General features: G+C 35.9%; 3 protein-coding genes across 3 annotated transcripts in view; 2 read left to right on the top strand and 1 right to left on the bottom strand.

The window, feature by feature from the left end:
• The window catches only part of LOC134748788 (uncharacterized), a 110,040-nt gene that overhangs the window by 55,413 nt on the left and 38,008 nt on the right, over nucleotides 1–16,619 (top strand). The gene's annotated exons all lie outside the window — the stretch shown is intronic.
• LOC134748888 (putative nuclease HARBI1) lies at nucleotides 10,455–12,695 on the top strand. Its single transcript, XM_063683720.1, has 6 exons — nucleotides 10,455–11,037; nucleotides 11,139–11,335; nucleotides 11,431–11,566; nucleotides 11,682–11,823; nucleotides 11,927–12,211; nucleotides 12,495–12,695. Exons 1-6 carry the CDS (start codon nucleotides 10,798–10,800, stop codon nucleotides 12,602–12,604), a joined length of 1,110 nt encoding a protein of 369 aa, XP_063539790.1. The 5' UTR covers nucleotides 10,455–10,797; the 3' UTR covers nucleotides 12,605–12,695.
• LOC134748887 (uncharacterized) lies at nucleotides 12,653–15,339 on the bottom strand. The gene is made up of 5 exons (XM_063683719.1): nucleotides 14,796–15,339; nucleotides 14,525–14,657; nucleotides 13,821–13,926; nucleotides 13,350–13,472; nucleotides 12,653–13,081 (listed from the first exon to the last, which is right to left on the bottom strand). Exons 1-5 carry the CDS (start codon nucleotides 14,843–14,845, stop codon nucleotides 12,708–12,710), a joined length of 786 nt encoding a protein of 261 aa, XP_063539789.1. The 5' UTR covers nucleotides 14,846–15,339; the 3' UTR covers nucleotides 12,653–12,707.

Below are 16,619 nucleotides of genomic sequence, written 5' to 3'. Positions count from 1 at the left end.
TTTCTTTGAGTGGTATACATACCTATCTATGTACTTTCTTTGTAAGGGTTTATCATTTTGTGAGTTAGATAATCATAATTATCAACGATTCGATCGGATGGAAATGAATTAATACTACATAGTTGCGTCATACGACGTTTCGGTTTGAAGAAACGTCACTTTTGACACTGACATATCTAATCCATATCGTTTCTCGACCTTGATTTGACGTATCTTAAAATTCGAATCGGGCCGTAAGTCATAGAAAATTTTAAGTCAAATATTTATTTAATTCCAAGGTATAAAGTTAACAAAATTCAAATGATTGAATAACTAGTTTAATATTTTTCGCACAATTTTAAATCTAGGCTGTATAGGTATGGAATAGGTTTCTGCCTTTCATGTCTATGTGTCAAAGAATAAACAAAATGGCGAAAAATATCAATAATAACCTTTTTTAGCAAGTGTGATAGAAACATTGTAGAGTTATTCAAATTGTTAACTTGAGTCATATAAACCCTCTGAGCGCTACGGATCGGGTTTCAATACTTTCAATTGACTCGCTCTCGTAAAATCGACTGTCTCGCATCCGTGTCATAAAAATTGTTGTAGACGATGACATTAATTACGATTGCTGACGGTAAATGTAACCCGCCGGTTCTAGCATTTAAAATCGTACGATCTCAGTACGGCTGATATTTGGTTAAGTAGCGTCCGGCACCCGCCAGCTATGGACGCCGCGATATGATAAACGCAAGCAATCAGTAAACTGGTCACCGCACGTGATACATCAAGGCACAGCAGATCTTCCTTTTAGACATTTTTTTTAAACATAATAGGTGGTTATTACGCATTCAATCAATTCTTGAGGCATACATTTAATTCATATTTAATAAATATTTTAATTTTTCAACTCCGACCAGGTTAATATTGTATGTATTTAATTGTGAATGGGTAATAAAACATCAATTCGTGAATATGCGAGCAAGTGAAGTATAACTGTCAATACAAGCTTATATTACAGGCTTATTGAGCTCGACGGCGGCGTTACATTCAATGAAAAATATAGGTATTACACAAAATATCGGCTGCATAACACTTTACTTCAGAGTCGACAATATCGTTTACGTTGCACAAACTACTTATAATATTGAGTGCCTGCTGAATATTGGTGGGGTAATATATCTTGAAATGTTTTTTGAAAAAGTTGAGACGGTTCTCATATGTAGACTTTATCTTGTTCAAGTATCCGATACGTGCGTTAATACACTCCATAACACATTCGATAAGACTCCATTCCATGTGGTTAATCACCAAGGGGTGTGAGTTTGTCATAGATTCATCATCGTCACCGTCACATGTGAGTAAAAGCAACGGTACTGGAGAGATACACATCCGAAGACGATCGCACTGAAGCAGCTCTGGTGAAACACTCATTGGGTTATGAAAGTAGTTTCCAATTACATCAACTTTTTCCGCAAACATTGCATTCCATTCTTCACAGGTGAGTTCATATTGTCCATTAAAACTGACACAGGTATCTAATCTGATTTTAGCTTTAATAAACTGCAACAAGTATACATGGATATTTTTAATCAGAGCAGACCGCAGACCAGAGAGCAGATCGGCTATGTAATACATAGCCGGCTGCTCTGCTCCGACTTCAAGTATCATCATCGTTACAACCCTACTGAGTTTGTTTCCACTGTGGCCATATCGCCCTAAAGCTGTTCGCACCATACAAATAAAGCTTATAAACAGTTTGCTTACCAGTTTTATAAAAATTGCACGCGTATCAATTACTTGCTGCCATTATCGAGGTATTTCAATATGCAAATATCAACGTCAACAGGAGCATAGACAGGTGTGCACGCAAGTGTTTACGAAAATCGACAATGGAATTTAAAACAAATATATATGTACTTAAATAAATAAATAGCGGTGGTGGCGGAGATGATAATTATGACGTCCGACTTTCAATTCGAAGGTCGCGTGTTCAAATCCTGGCTCGTATCAATGAGTTTTTCGGAACTTAGAAACATCTTTTGATAGGCTTGCGTGGGGATATAGATCCAACACGTAGAGTCCCTTTGGAGAGATTTAATGTCCTGCCTCGTGAAGACGACAAGGAGCAACACCGGTGTGAGCGGCTCAGGTGTCGAGAGGTGTGCGCCGCTTCAACAGTTAACAGCCACTGTGCCAACTCGCGTCTTATGCATCTTTCACTTCACCCCTAGAGCATACGTATAGCTCTAACGACTCCTTTTTGGACGGCCAATGAAGGCAAGCCAGAGCCGAAAGTCCTGCGGGTCCTGTGGGAGCACTCGGTTCCGTGGGGTCGTTACTCCCTAACAGCTCGCTACAAGCTGTCCAGCGGCTTTTTATTATTATTATACTTAAATAAATGAAAAAGGTTCATAGCCTATGTTATTTTCGTACTTCATTCCCTTTTTTGTCTATAAGGCCAAATGATGAAAAAACATTTTTATTTTTCAGCAATTGTTTGACTTCATTCCGATCTTCAGTAGGTAGGTACCTACCTACATTACTGTGCTCATATTTTAATGCACTTGGGAAGATAAATTGTAGAAATCAATTATTGAAGCATAAATTTAATTCACTGACGCTACTGACAGCATTAATAAAAAAATTCTTTTTTTATCTCTGACCTCTAGGTTAATATTGTATTTCATTGTGACTGGTCAGTACAATACAATATCAAGTCTTGAATATGCAGGCATGTGAAGTTTAACTGGCAGTATTGAAACTTGCTAACTGAACTGTAAATAGTGTTTTAATGACATTGACATTATTTGTTAGCCCGACCCAAATACGAGTAGTTTCTGTGGTTCCCCAAAGTATATAAAGTTTTTTTTACATTTTATATACAATGTGACATCTTATTGGAAGCAATTCTTCTAGTAATTAATTAATTGGCAACAAGTAAGCTAGTACAAATAAATTATTCCAATGAAAATACTCGAATCTGCTTTCGGAACCATTATTGTTTGCTTTTAAAGTAAATATATGATAGAGTTCGGTATCAAATACTGAAATTACCATTACTAAAAAATCACCATATGTATTCTTTGAAGCTCGAACCAATAACCATAACAATAATTAAACAAACAAAACATTGCCATCCATGTATATAAAATCATGCAGTAATAAATAATCAATTAACCACGCGATGATACGCCTCGCCATGCGCAGCGCAGGGGCACGATTCAACACGCTTTCGCACACCAAAGTTGTGACAGGCCTGCCATGGATCGCAATTAATTTTTATGCCAACCGTATATCTTTTGGACACGTATTTAATCGAACTTTTGCGAAATTATTCAATTTTTTCATCACTTTCGTTTCAAAGATATTCATCATTGATTATCATTATTCATATACGACTTTGATTCGCCTTTTAGAATTATTATGAGAATATATTGTAATTAAAAAAAATATTTAATTAATTGACGGGCATGACGAAAATTCACGGGTTCCGCTAGTCTTATGTGCTGAACATACTTGTACTTAGTATTACTAGATTTTGAGATACTATTGGATGTTTTGCATCTTTAAATAAGTTTGCATATTATTCTATTAAAATTATAGCAGATAATGTTTAAACAAACGGTCTCACTTACACGATATTAACTTCGTAGTTGCTACAAATTGTATGTCATTATGCAAAAGTAATTATGTTCTAATATCTTAAAAGGTAAACATAGTTTGTATTACAATATAACGTGGGTTTTCTAATCTTGTCCGATAGCTAATATGTACCTGTCTCATATAATTAAGCGAGGCATCGACAGGTTGACAAAGTGGATGCAGGGCTAAGGATTAAAGGGGCTTTTATACAAAATAACTTAACATATCTATTAAATAGCCTTTACAGTACATCTGGTGCTGCATTACGACACCCTGAGCTACAATAAGCACGTTACGTAACTACGTCGTAAATTGAAAGGGCCATATGTATTGTAAAACGTTGTACGATACACGTGCGAATAGGTAATTCGCAACTCATGTCGATTTGAAACACTACCTTCGGTCGTGTTTTAAAATTCGCTACTCGTTGCGAATTTCGCACTTGCATCGTAAAAAAATATTAGTTACAGAGGCTGTAATTGAGATTTGAAAAGATTTGTAGAGAAAGTCAATTCAGACGTAAGTACTCGTAGTCTTCGATATTCTTCGGTTTTCTTTTATTAAACAAAATACCAACTAACCAAAAGTGCCTACCCTATTTTATGATTTTACGTTATTTAAAAAATTTGTTTATTTCATAATAGATTTTATGATTTTTGAAACGAATAATTCTTAATAAAATGTAAATATAACCCGACTTAAATAAATTTCAGGAGTTGCAACTATCCAGTCTTTAAGTAAGCTAGTGTAAATGGTACATAACCATGACCACGAAGAATATCTTAATATTAAATGAATATTTGCACTTAATCGCCATAACAGTTTGCATTAAAGACCAAGACTGCATAATTTAATTTATATGCAGAATATTAGCAAGGACTATGGCGCCTAGTAATACGTACCTACATAATAGAAACATTTCATAAAATTTAAAAAAAAAAAAATTTAGAAAACTTTACATAAAGCCTTATAAACACACGCCATAGAGAGAGATAGAATCATTTTGTTGGCTAATTGCAATAATATAAATAATGATGTGTAAAGGATATTATTTTTTAACAATAAACGCTATATTTATCAAAAGAAAACAATAGTTATATCAGAGCATAAGGGCATATGCCCTTAGACCTGATCCGATGTAACCGTTACTTGCTGAAATGCCTGTATGCCAAAGTTAACACCAACCGCTCTATAATAAAGGTAATAAGTGTACCTATACCTGACACTTCAGGTCAATCAGGTGACACCTGAAGCAACATATTGTTAGCACAGAGCGCTCTACATCTCTGGCCCATTAGAGATAGCTAAAGCAACAATGTTGCCACGTGTGATATAAAATTGAGGCATCTAAACTATCTAATGCCTTCTACAGTAGGTTAGTAATAGTAACTCCAGTGACCTGTGAGTGGTGACCATGACTCTAGTATCAGGTAACCGCCGCTTCATCTGACCCAGTACATACAGACGGCTGTAAACTAGCCGCTTCCGCGTACATGACACCTTGTTTAAGATTTAGAATGTGCAGAAGTGGCACGATTTGTTGCTAAGCGGTCGTTCCTTTTAGTTAGAGTAGAAATGCATTTTTGCAATGACATTGAATTATGTTGAATAGACATGTGGCTCTTTGATATTTGCAAGGGGTAGAGTTGGGGGCCTATTTTGGTCCTAAAAAAGGTCATTAACTATTACCCAAATGTTTATGTCTGACAAATTTACACTAATTGAATTTGGACATTTGGTAGCTACGGCACGGCAATTCAGTTAAGCTAAATACTGCGATTTTATCAATGTATGTAATATAATAAACTACATCTGAGTTCGTTCTTATTTGTAAATTATTGCACCAAATGTTATGAATACCCGAAGTGTTACAAGTACAAGTTTTTATTAGGGCGTCTTGTATTTATGTAAAAATAAGTAAATACAATTACGTCTTTAAATCATAGAATTAAAATTACTAATAAATAAATTATCTTAGCGTATTTTTCTGTAAAAGAGGAATATATATACTATTGTACAATTTTTTTTATTGCAGTGGCAATATTGTCGTAGTTTTTCTGGTCTTGAATTTCAGTTTCGAGTATAAGCTACTCTGTTGCCTTTTTCGTATCTCATAGATTCCCAAGTCTACGACGGCCATCACCTTAACACCGCATAGGGTTGATAGTTAGGACCGGACCGCGCCAGATTTGGCGGGTTCAGACCAACACGGGTCGACCTCTACAAATTCACGCCACGAGGCCCTGTTCATGAGGCCAATTCAAACTTTGTGACATCAAAATAATGATATCTAAATGATGTCAGTCGCCCGTGTGACTTGCTCGCGCATATACATGTACGAACAAGTACAAGCGAATTGCACGCGAGACTGAAATCATTAGATACCATTTTGATGTCAAAATTTATGTAAATTTGAATTGGCCTCCTTGCTAGGATACAATCAGAGTGACCTTGTCTTTTTATCGTTCGATACAGGATCGCTTACGATAAAAGATGAAAACAAAAGTCTTTTCTGTGAAGAGATTTGTCGACGAAAAAGTTTTCAAAATTGCCATAAACAATTTGGACAATTTTGGAAACTTCTAACATTTTTTATACCTATGGGCCGTTTCCAAAATTGAAAATTGATTAATTTCTTGATTAATGAGGTAATTTTTTATAACAATTTTGAAATGTATGGCACGCCGTAATACACGTACTTATATCATATCTTTGACACGCCCGAGTTATATAGGTACATAATATATTATGTCCAAAAGTATTTTAACTTAATCTTATTTAATATACTTATGGACGAAATCAATAAGGTACAGATAGGTGTCTCGGGCGACCACAGAGCAGACCCTTTCTTTGCCCAGCGTTTAAATCTGGCGGTGCAAAGATTGCCCCTTTGCCGCCAGCATCCTTGGCAGTTGGCACCATTCCAGAGGCAGGAGACTTTGGTAAGGTTTTTTATATTTAATTCCTAGTTTAGTTTAGAATAATTTACTTGTGTCTGTGAAAAAAACGTGTATGTAATAAGGTATTCGAAATTAACATATCAAGCGACAAATTGGGATTTAGCTTCAGGTTCGATAATGCAAACAAATTCGCACTTACAAACATAATCCATTGAATTTATCGCATAATTTCATTCGTCAGTAGATAAATAAGGTTTAAACATAAAAGGTTGTGCGGCGACCCAAATGCTTACAAAACCGAATGCCTTGTAGGGTCTACTGTAACAATATAATTATCAAATTCAGTATTTTGACATCATCTGTCTTCAGTGATCAATGATCATTTTACAACAGTCAATGAACTTTTACAAATTTTAATTCCAGTGAAATAAAGTAAGAAACGGCATCCAGTGAAAAACTCTAGATACGAATATGTACCTCATAAATTCATATTTGCCCAGCGTTTAAGTCTGGCGGTGCAAAGATTGCCCCTTTGCCGCCAGCATCCTTGGCAGTTGGCACCATTCCAGAGGCAGGAGACTTTGGTGAGGTTTTTTATATTTAATTCCTAGTTTAGTTTAGAATAATTTAATAGTGTCTTCGGTTACCGCGATAGTTACTCATGAAATAAAACTATGAAAACGGATTATATCGCGTATATTGAATTTATAATACATGATAGAATAATTTACTTGTGTCTGTAAAAAAAACGTGTATGTAATAAGGTATTCGAAATTAACATATCAAGCGACATATTGGGATTTAGCTTCAGGTTCGATAACAAATTTTAATTCCAGTGAAATAAAGTAAGAAACAGCATCCAGTGAAAAACTAGATACGAATATGTACCTCATAAATTCATATTTGACTAACAACCAGCATGCCGCCAAAATTATGATGCATAAAAAAGAGAACAGTTGACTGGCCCGATTTACACTGTGAACTAACTCATGGGGACTACTACTACTGTCCTGTCACCGACCGGTGTTCGCGATATGTATTACACGATCTTTCACAATACAACTCCTTTTTCGGCGCCGTGAATGGAAAGTGTTGGATCAGAATTGTTTACACGTTGAGTTGAGTTACCTACCATTTAGTATTACTGAAGTTGGTCCTTGGTTTATTACATCGGCGAACAACAATATAGATAGGTACATTTTTAGATTTTTTCTTATCTGACTAAATAACGAACATTATTAAATAGAAATTGTACGATCCTTTACACATCGGAATACTGTTTTTAAAATTATGAAATTACATATTAAATAAACTCTCTTATTATGATATAGTACCTACAACATTAAAGTTTACATATTTATATCGTTATATGACAACACCACTTAATTTGTAGAATTGTATTTACAACCCGTACCTTTGCATAATAGCATAATAATAAATAATCAGGAAACTCTTTAAAAGTAGCTTAGAAAAGACTGCGACTTTTGAGTTATATGATTTAAAAAATAAAAAACAGCCAAGTGCGAGTCGGACTCGCGTTCCAAGGGTTCCGTACATTACACAATTTTTAACAATGTATTTTTTATTTGACACGAGTGAAATGTCTTTAAAAAAATCCGTAGGGGTCGGATCAAAAACTAAGTAATTAAGTCCGACTCGCGCTTGACTGCACATTTGTAATAGGTTTTTAAGAACTATTTTGTGTATTTTTTTAATTTTAGGCCCAGTAGTTTCGGAGATAAAGAGGGGGAATGGTAATTTATTGGCTATTTTCTTAAATAACTTCTAAACGATTTACTTTAAAATTACAGATTCTCACAATGAGCTCTTTCATTGCATATGTAATTTTATATGTAGTAGTTTAAAAAACTTTATTTTTTTATGTCCGTCTGTGTACCAAATTTCAACTTAATTGGTCCAGTAGTTTCGGAGAAAATAGGCTGTGACAGACGGACAGACAAACAGACAGACGCACGAGTGATCCTATAAGGGTTCCGTTTTTTCCTTTTGAAGTACGGAACCCTAAAAATAGCTAAATGCAATCCTTCAAATGTCTACTCTAACTGTCAGTTAATTCTTTCTCAATAACTCTTTACCACTTCGCTTAGTTGTTGTCAAGTTAGAAACAAATCGGCTTCGATAATCTGAAGCCATTACTCTATCTACAGCTGACACGTTGGCCAATTCAGACCGTGGTTTGCCTTTAAGGTCGTTTAGTTATCGCGGATCTCGCTAAACCCAGTTGTCGCCTGTACAACTATACAACTGTACAACTATATGACTTAAAGTTACTAGATGCTGGTATTCGTATATTACCCACTGTCCTTGTCGTAAAGGAATTTTCACGGTACGCTTTTTGTCAGTCCTGTCTTCATGAACTGCATAGATTAATAAAGGTTCCTGAATTGGGTGACGAACTGATTAAATTTCCTTTCTTCAGACAGGAAGCGATTTTAGAATAGTATAATATAAACTGACAAACAAGTTTTGTTAGTAACATTAAAACATATGAACTACATTCATTCCTCTTTTTGGGGTAACAATACTAGCATCAGACAAAAAGCTTTCTGTCTATGCTCCACTGACAGAAATAAAGGCACATGGCCCGAGGATTGCGTAGTGTAATGCCCACTTAACAAAGCGACAACCGCGCAAACAGACACTAATATGTAGCTACAGCGACAATAACCATGACAGGTGTCACTTAGTCTAATTTGTAGCGAAAATATTCTGTTTACAAATACGGGGATAAACTGTAAACTTTAAACGCTTCTGTGATCATTACTGAAATGAATTACTGCAATTATTAGGAGTTCAGCGGGGAAACGCAGCGGAATAATGGGGACCGTTGAGCCAGGTACGATTCAGGGTGGTTTATTTTAGATATATTTTTATAATCTTATTATAATTATTATTATTTTGACTAATTAATGTATTGTACTTGACTTGTTTTTATTTTTATTATCTATTATATTATATATTAAAACGTTATCGTGTCACGTCACATACCTAATGTGTGCATCGTTTTCGTCGCTCAGTGCGACTAGTTAGCTACGTTTACTTTGCAGACTTATCGTGTATATCTAATAACCTCTGACTTCTCTGTCACATTCAAAAACACCTCATTTATTCCCATGTACTTACCCGTGAAGTAGCCATTAGGTAAATTGCTGCCGTTATTCACGACGCTCGAAGGCGTTAATCAGTGTGGCGAACCTGTGCAATTTAACCGATAGTAGTTATGAGGTTCTAATCACTGTCTTATCATATCTTAATAGGGCAACCGTTTTGATATTGACAGACCATTAAGAACCTGGGTACCTGAGTACACTGAAATCTTAAAACGATGAGTTTTTTGATTTCAGAAAAGATTTTTTCATGATTTCACTTCATGAGCCTACAGTCCCCATATACTTATGTGCAGTTTAGTTGAAAAACACATTTACATTAAACATATAGGCCATTTAAATTAGATCCAAAAATAGCGTTTTGAGGAATTAATTCCCAGCAAGCTGGAAATCGTTTTAATACTTTAATTTGGTCCTAAATGCGTGTAATCCGAGTTTGCTCCATACCAAGAGGTGTGCATACATTTTGAGAGCCTTATACCTATGGCTGGCAGATAATGCATAAAGAACGATCGGATTGTTTTGTATTAGATGAAAGTAAATTGTTTAGTAGTAACAAACCTTTTCATTGCATCTATTATCCCGATACAATTTTACTTTTCCTTCTGATTTTCATGATGTTGACTACGGCCACAAGAATATTGTTGAGATTATTGTTGATTTGAAGACATTTCAATTATTTTTTTGTCTTCTCGTCTATAATAATATGTGAAACATAGATGTGACATAGATGACTGTAAATACGAAGGCCTGAGTAACTTGCAGTCGCGAGTCTACAAAGTAAGGGCGGGCGCCTGTAGCATTACCATGAGTTTACAGTGACGGTACTCGCTAGCGACTGCGTAAATGATTTGTATGGAGAATAGTACAGCGCTGTCGGCGGTCACTCATAGAACTAAAGATCGGCAGCATGAGTTCAACGCTAGCGATTACTTTTCGATAGGTATTTTACCTAGCTCGCTAGCGAATAACGTTTGTAGCTGTTGCCTATAGAAATCGGTACCATGAGTCACATTTTTGACATACGCTATCGAGCAATACGTTATCGACTGTAGTAATCTATTTCACTGGCATATTGGAGCGTGAAAACTTATTAGAATTCGTGTTATAGTATTAATTTCTTATCAAGATTTATGTAAATAATGTCAGCAAGGCATTATTTGGTATGGGATATGGTAGCGAAGGCTGCATATGAAGACGAACGACGTGAACAAGGAAAATATCAAGCCGATATGAGAAAAATATTAAGAAATCCACTTCAACACATAAGTGAGAATAATTTTATTAAAGAATATAGGCTTAGCAAGGAAGCATTTGAGGATTTGTGCGATTTGTTAATAAATCATGGGGATTTGAAATCCACTCAAAGAGTGTCAGTGGAATCAAAGTTAAGTATACATAAATTCCATAAAAGTGTCAAGTACTTATACATTTTAGTTGACATCTATGAGTGTTATTTTGTAATTAACCAACAAACTAACTCTTGCAGGTTTTATGTGCATTACTATTTTATGCACAAGGTAGTTACCAACGTATTACTGGCAAGGCACACCATTTTTCCCAGGAAGCAGTGAGTGTTTATATTGAAGAAGTAACAACTGCTTTGAACCACCCCAATATTGGAAAAAGGTTTATCAATTTTCCAACCACACGCCTAGAAAGAGATGCCATTAAACAAAGGTACTAATAAATGAATCACAACTTAAACTAGGTACTTACCTATATTATTTCCTCTTATGACCACAATACAATACAAACCAATCTTCACATTGTAGTTTTTTCAATAAATATGGAATCCCAGGGGTGATAGGAAGCATTGACTGCAGCCACTTCAAGATATTTACACCCAAAAAGGAAGAAGAACACTTATATTTCTGTAGAAAGCATTATCACTCAATGAATGTACAAATGGTAGGTCTGTTTTTATCTGTAGGTATACCTTAGGTACCTAACTCCTTAATAAATTTAGATTGACATGTTTCTCTAAAAGCGCCTTACTAATTTATATACAATATACTTTTTTCAGATATGTGACCACAATTGTAAAATTTTATCCATTAATGCTAAGTTTGGAGGTGCAGCCCATGATTCTTTCATATGGGAAAATAGTAATGTTAACAATTATATACAGTCTTTACACAGGCGTAATGAAATTGTCTGGCTTTTAGGTAAGACAATATATTTTGACTAAGTATAATTTAAATTATGTTTCATAATCATTTAAAAAAGCATTTATTTTTGTCTTAAATAAAAAATATTCCTATTTAACAGGTGATTCTGGTTACCCTCAACGACCATGGCTGATGACACCATATTTAAACCCAACTCCCAACTCTATTGAAGAAACTTTCAATGCAGCCCACACTTCTGCAAGAGTTGTTATTGAAAACACTTTTGGGCGATTGAAGAACCGTTGGCGCTGTGTACACCGAGATAGGACTTTACATTATAGGCCAGAAAAGTGCTCACAAATTATTATAGCATGTTCTGTGCTACACAACATTGCCTTAAAGTACAATGTTCCGGATCCCGAAGAGATATGTGAACAAGATCAAGGTATTTATAAGAAAACTTGCTATAATTTTTATAATATTAGTATATCACTACATAGTATAAAACAAAGTCGCTTTCCGCTGTCTGTCCCTATGTATGCTTAGATCTTTAAAACTACGCAACGGATTTTGATGCGGTTTTTTTTAATAGATAGAGTGATTTAAGAGGAAGGTTTATATGTATAATTTGTAAAGGTTTTGTGTAAATTAATTGAACTACACGTGCGAAGCCGGGGCGGGTCGCTAGTAAAATAATAAATACCTTTAGAAGAGCTCACTCTTTTCAGAATTTCATCGAGAGGAAGTGGTGTTGGAAGATGGAGGTGCTAGCGATTTATTAATGGGAAGAGCACTACGGGATCAGTTAGCTAGAAGACTTGCATCAAGACGGTCATAGTATAATTATAAATAATTGTTTTAAAAATGTAATGTTTGCAAATACCAAGTATCATTTGTTAAATAGGTAAAACAAAAAATATACATACACATTTATAACATTTTTATTTTTTTTCCCAATTATCTACAATTCTATTTCCTAATACTAAAAATTGACTAAATAAATCTAACCACCTTTCTTGCATCCTTATCTCTAATTCTCTTAACCTATTCCTCTCCCGCTCTGCCTCCATTTGGAAATTACGCCATTCACAGTCAGACCTGAGAAAGGCTTGCCTTGCTAAATCGGACTGTGTATGGGTACGAGTCCTTCTGTAGGTAGGAGAGGAGAGTGTTGGCATCGGACGTGTTCGCCGCCGCCGCGGTGTAAGTGGTAAGGGCGTAGGACTCTGCGGCGCGTGCTGCCTGCCTCCAGCAGCTGTCCGGGCGGCCTGAGTCGCAGGCTCCTCCGCCTGCGTCATGCCGGCCTCACTCCTGTCTAGAGGATACAAAATAAAGATAAATCAGTATTTATTGCACATTCATTCCTATTATACAACTGTATTACCCAAAGGGGTCCATAGAGGACATAAATGATCTGTTTCAGTGCCACTTTTAGCAATTGCAGGTTAAAATAACACCACTGCAAGATTAAGTGTGTCGTGGGCGATGGGCTATAAATAATGAGCAGTACACCTATTAAATGTGTCAATAAATGCAAAATTCATTATCTGCTTCTAAATGAGATTTAGTAAATAAAACTGTACCTGGGCTGTTAACTATTGCTGGCGCCTCTCTGCCCGCCAAGTCTTGGTTATTCCTGTCTGCAGGTAAGGGTGGAAAAACTGTGGGTTGAGCCGATGTCCCTGGCCGATTCCAATCTTCAACATCTGCAATAAAGAATAAAAACAATAAAATAAATATTAGGTAACAAAGTTACAGCCAAAGAAAGATTGGTCTGTACATTGATATTGGGCAATAATATTCATACAAAAATATGAATCTAATAATTGTTACACTATAAATCATTGTCATCCATCCATAAATGAAGAAATTTTATTTGTGCCGCTACGCTTCCCAGGATACTAAGCCGGGACAACCAGCTTTCTAGGCAGAATCCATACCAGCTAGGCTATGGTGACTGTTAACTATGTATGTTGTTAGAATTTTTCCCAGGGCATACATTAAATTAATTCCATTGATCTTATTTTCATAGTAACAATGATATGGAAACTCACTAGAACAAGTTTGTTGACCAAATTGTTCATGGATTAGAAAAATAGATGGGCTGTCATCGGTTGGTTGGTCAAGAGTCGGTAGTACCGTCAGTTCAGTTACTTCTTCCTGTAAAATATTTTAATTTATGTATGACCATAGAGTAAGATTAAATAAAGAATAACAAACTCCCATAGGACAGCATTCTCTGTGTAGGGGATTTAGTATGGGAGTTCTTACTCTTTATTTATACTTAATCTAAGGAATCAGATATTAAATGAATGATTAAATGAGTGATGAGTTATGTGTATTGCCAGCGCTAGGTAATGACAGGTAAAATAACCTCTATGGAATGAAATTGTTATTAAGCATGAAGTACCCATTACCCTACCTCTAGGCCAACCTCCGGAATTTCTATAATGCCTGTAGCTGCCCGTGTCCCTATAATAGCCAGCACCCTCTGCTCTACGTCACTTAATTTTAAGGTACAAGCAGGACCACCACCAGTTCCTTTTCCAGATTTGTATATCCGTGCAGACTTTTTCTTGGTGTTGTTTTTCAAGTCACTCCATACCTTCACACCCAACACACACACACACAAAACCAGTGAAGAAGAGCGAACCAAATGTACATGCAAAGAAAAAAATTATATGAACGAATAGGTAAGTGAAAAATTAAAATGAAAACATTATAAATAAAAGGCTAATCACATAGGTTATATACATACCTTTCTCCACTTCTCTATACTTTTAGTGTCGCCTGTAGCATCAGCATTTAAAAGTTTTGTGAGTTCGGCCCACTGGCGTAAATTAGTCGCTTTGCCATGTGGCCCATCATTCGGCTTGCTAAGGTCACCATGCCTGTTAACACAAAGAGAGGGCACTTAAAATACTTTGCTAACCACTTGAAACTAAAATATTTCACCATAAAAACTAGGGAGACTGTATAACTCAAATTAAAGTAAATAATTAAAATGTATATTTAAAGTAGATACTTACTTTTGCATGTAGTCGACTAGTAGTTGAAACTGTGAAGTACTGGTACGCATTTTTATTCAGGAGCAGGAACACAAAAACAACAACAAACAGGCAACGGACGGATTGGATTTGGATAATACACTCAAAATAAACTTAAGTAGAGAACTGTCACTTTGACAAAGTAGGTAACCAACACAAATACAAGACCCCACTAACACTTTACATAATAATACTGTTCCATGGCGCTTTAAATTAGCAGGGTTATGTTTATATTTTTAAAACGAAAGCTTGAATACTTAGCTTTTTGCCCAATATCGTCCTATTCTGTCGTTTCAGTATGGTCAAAAAGAGATAGCTTTCTTTGCTGTGAAGTTAGGCGCGTCACTCCAAGGTCATTCCCTATCGTAACGTTAACTACACGATGAATCGAGCTTACGTTAGCGAGTATAGTAAACGAGTAACTGACTCATGGTACCAGTTGTTTCGAAATCTACACAAACCGCGTTTAGGCGCTAGCGAGTGTAGTAACGTAATGTAAGTTTTCGATAGCAACTCATGGTAACGGTACTGTCGGCGCGTGACGGACGGCGCCTGCGCGATCGCGTTGCGCCGGCGCGGCGCTTACATTTATGAATTTATTTACACTGTTATTTTAAGTACTTTCCATAACGCCACACAAACAGAGTGATAGCGCAAGTGTTGTCATTTAAAGCTGAGACCAATTTGTCAACAATGTCAACATATATTTATATGTGGGCTGTCAACTTTAGAAACTTCCTCGCAACGCAGGCAAGAGTGATGGCAGGATAATCTACTATGTAATATTTCCTTACGTAAGTGCGGATTGGTGCATGTCTTTCTCGCTTATACTAACTAGACTGGGATACTGTCCTTTAAAATTTTATTTGCAACCAATAATATAGATGACACCTTGCTCCGTGTCTCTAAGTTACGCAGCCCTACCCCATTCTATATTACCAAACAAGTGGAATTCTAAACGTAATCAGCTGTGAGATCTCGATTGAGATCGATCGGATATCGGTGGCGAGATCATTAATGGTGTTAATACCTTAGACCTACTTACCTTGATTAAGCCAGACCAATATGAACCCTTATATAATTGTCTTTAGAGCTAATCAAAGCTATTATTTTGACGCGTGGCTTGAGCTATAAAATTTAATTGATTTAAGCAATTACGAGGTATTATAAACTAAAGCGATAGTTCAACGCGCTGAGATGTTTGTTTAAACAGTTCTTCTAGAAATCCGCGCAAGATAAAACTTTTCTTTTGTTGTGTCTTAAAACTTTGTTAATTTATGTACAGACAGCAGTGGAAGTTGCTTAGCGGGCGAGGCGAGGTGTTCAAAATGATCTTGACAAGACTTTATTGTTAAGAGAATAAGAGCGTATCAAGGTAATTTTAAACACCTCGTCCGCTTAGCACAACTTCTGCTGCTGACTGTTACCTAAATAAAAAGTTTTATTTAGTTAAGTTATTTTATGCGAACTGAGCATTATGAAATAACAGAACTGGAGGCCTAGCTGAGATGAAAATCGCCATTCGAAACTTAAATTAATGCCTGCAAATTAACTCGACTGCGACTGCCACGATAGTCGTGACTTTTTCGTAGCATCTATTATTATCCGGATATGCAAACATTTTTCTTTTCTTTTGGCTCCATAGAATCGCGTTTCGAGCGGGAAAAACCACATTGCGTATGCAACCTGCAATAGCTACACTACTACTACACTTGATATAATTATAATCACGTAATTCAAGCGTTAAATCCACGATCAATTACGATTATGATATCAAGATACGTAAGGGCTTGTTGCATCGATAAT

This window comes from Cydia strobilella, chromosome 17 (genome assembly GCF_947568885.1).
Source record: "Cydia strobilella chromosome 17, ilCydStro3.1, whole genome shotgun sequence".
Taxonomy (NCBI): Eukaryota; Metazoa; Arthropoda; class Insecta; order Lepidoptera; family Tortricidae; genus Cydia; species Cydia strobilella.
The sequence above is the reverse complement of the archived record's forward strand: the minus strand, read 5'-3'. Positions and strand labels throughout refer to the sequence as shown.

Excerpts from the sequence above, each read along its gene's own strand:
- LOC134748888 (XM_063683720.1), top strand. The coding sequence starts at position 10,798 with ATGTCAGCAAGGCATTATTTGGTATGGGATATGGTAGCGAAGGCTGCA. Across the intron at positions 11,336-11,430 it reads AGAGATGCCATTAAACAAAG|TTTTTTCAATAAATATGGAA; the intron begins GTACTAATAAAT and ends TTCACATTGTAG. Across the intron at positions 11,567-11,681 it reads ACTCAATGAATGTACAAATG|ATATGTGACCACAATTGTAA; the intron begins GTAGGTCTGTTT and ends TACTTTTTTCAG.
- LOC134748887 (XM_063683719.1), bottom strand. The coding sequence starts at position 14,845 with ATGCGTACCAGTACTTCACAGTTTCAACTACTAGTCGACTACATGCAA. Across the intron at positions 14,658-14,795 it reads CTAGTCGACTACATGCAAAA|GCATGGTGACCTTAGCAAGC; the intron begins GTAAGTATCTAC and ends TTGTGTTAACAG. Across the intron at positions 13,473-13,820 it reads TGGTCAACAAACTTGTTCTA|ATGTTGAAGATTGGAATCGG; the intron begins GTGAGTTTCCAT and ends TCTTTATTGCAG.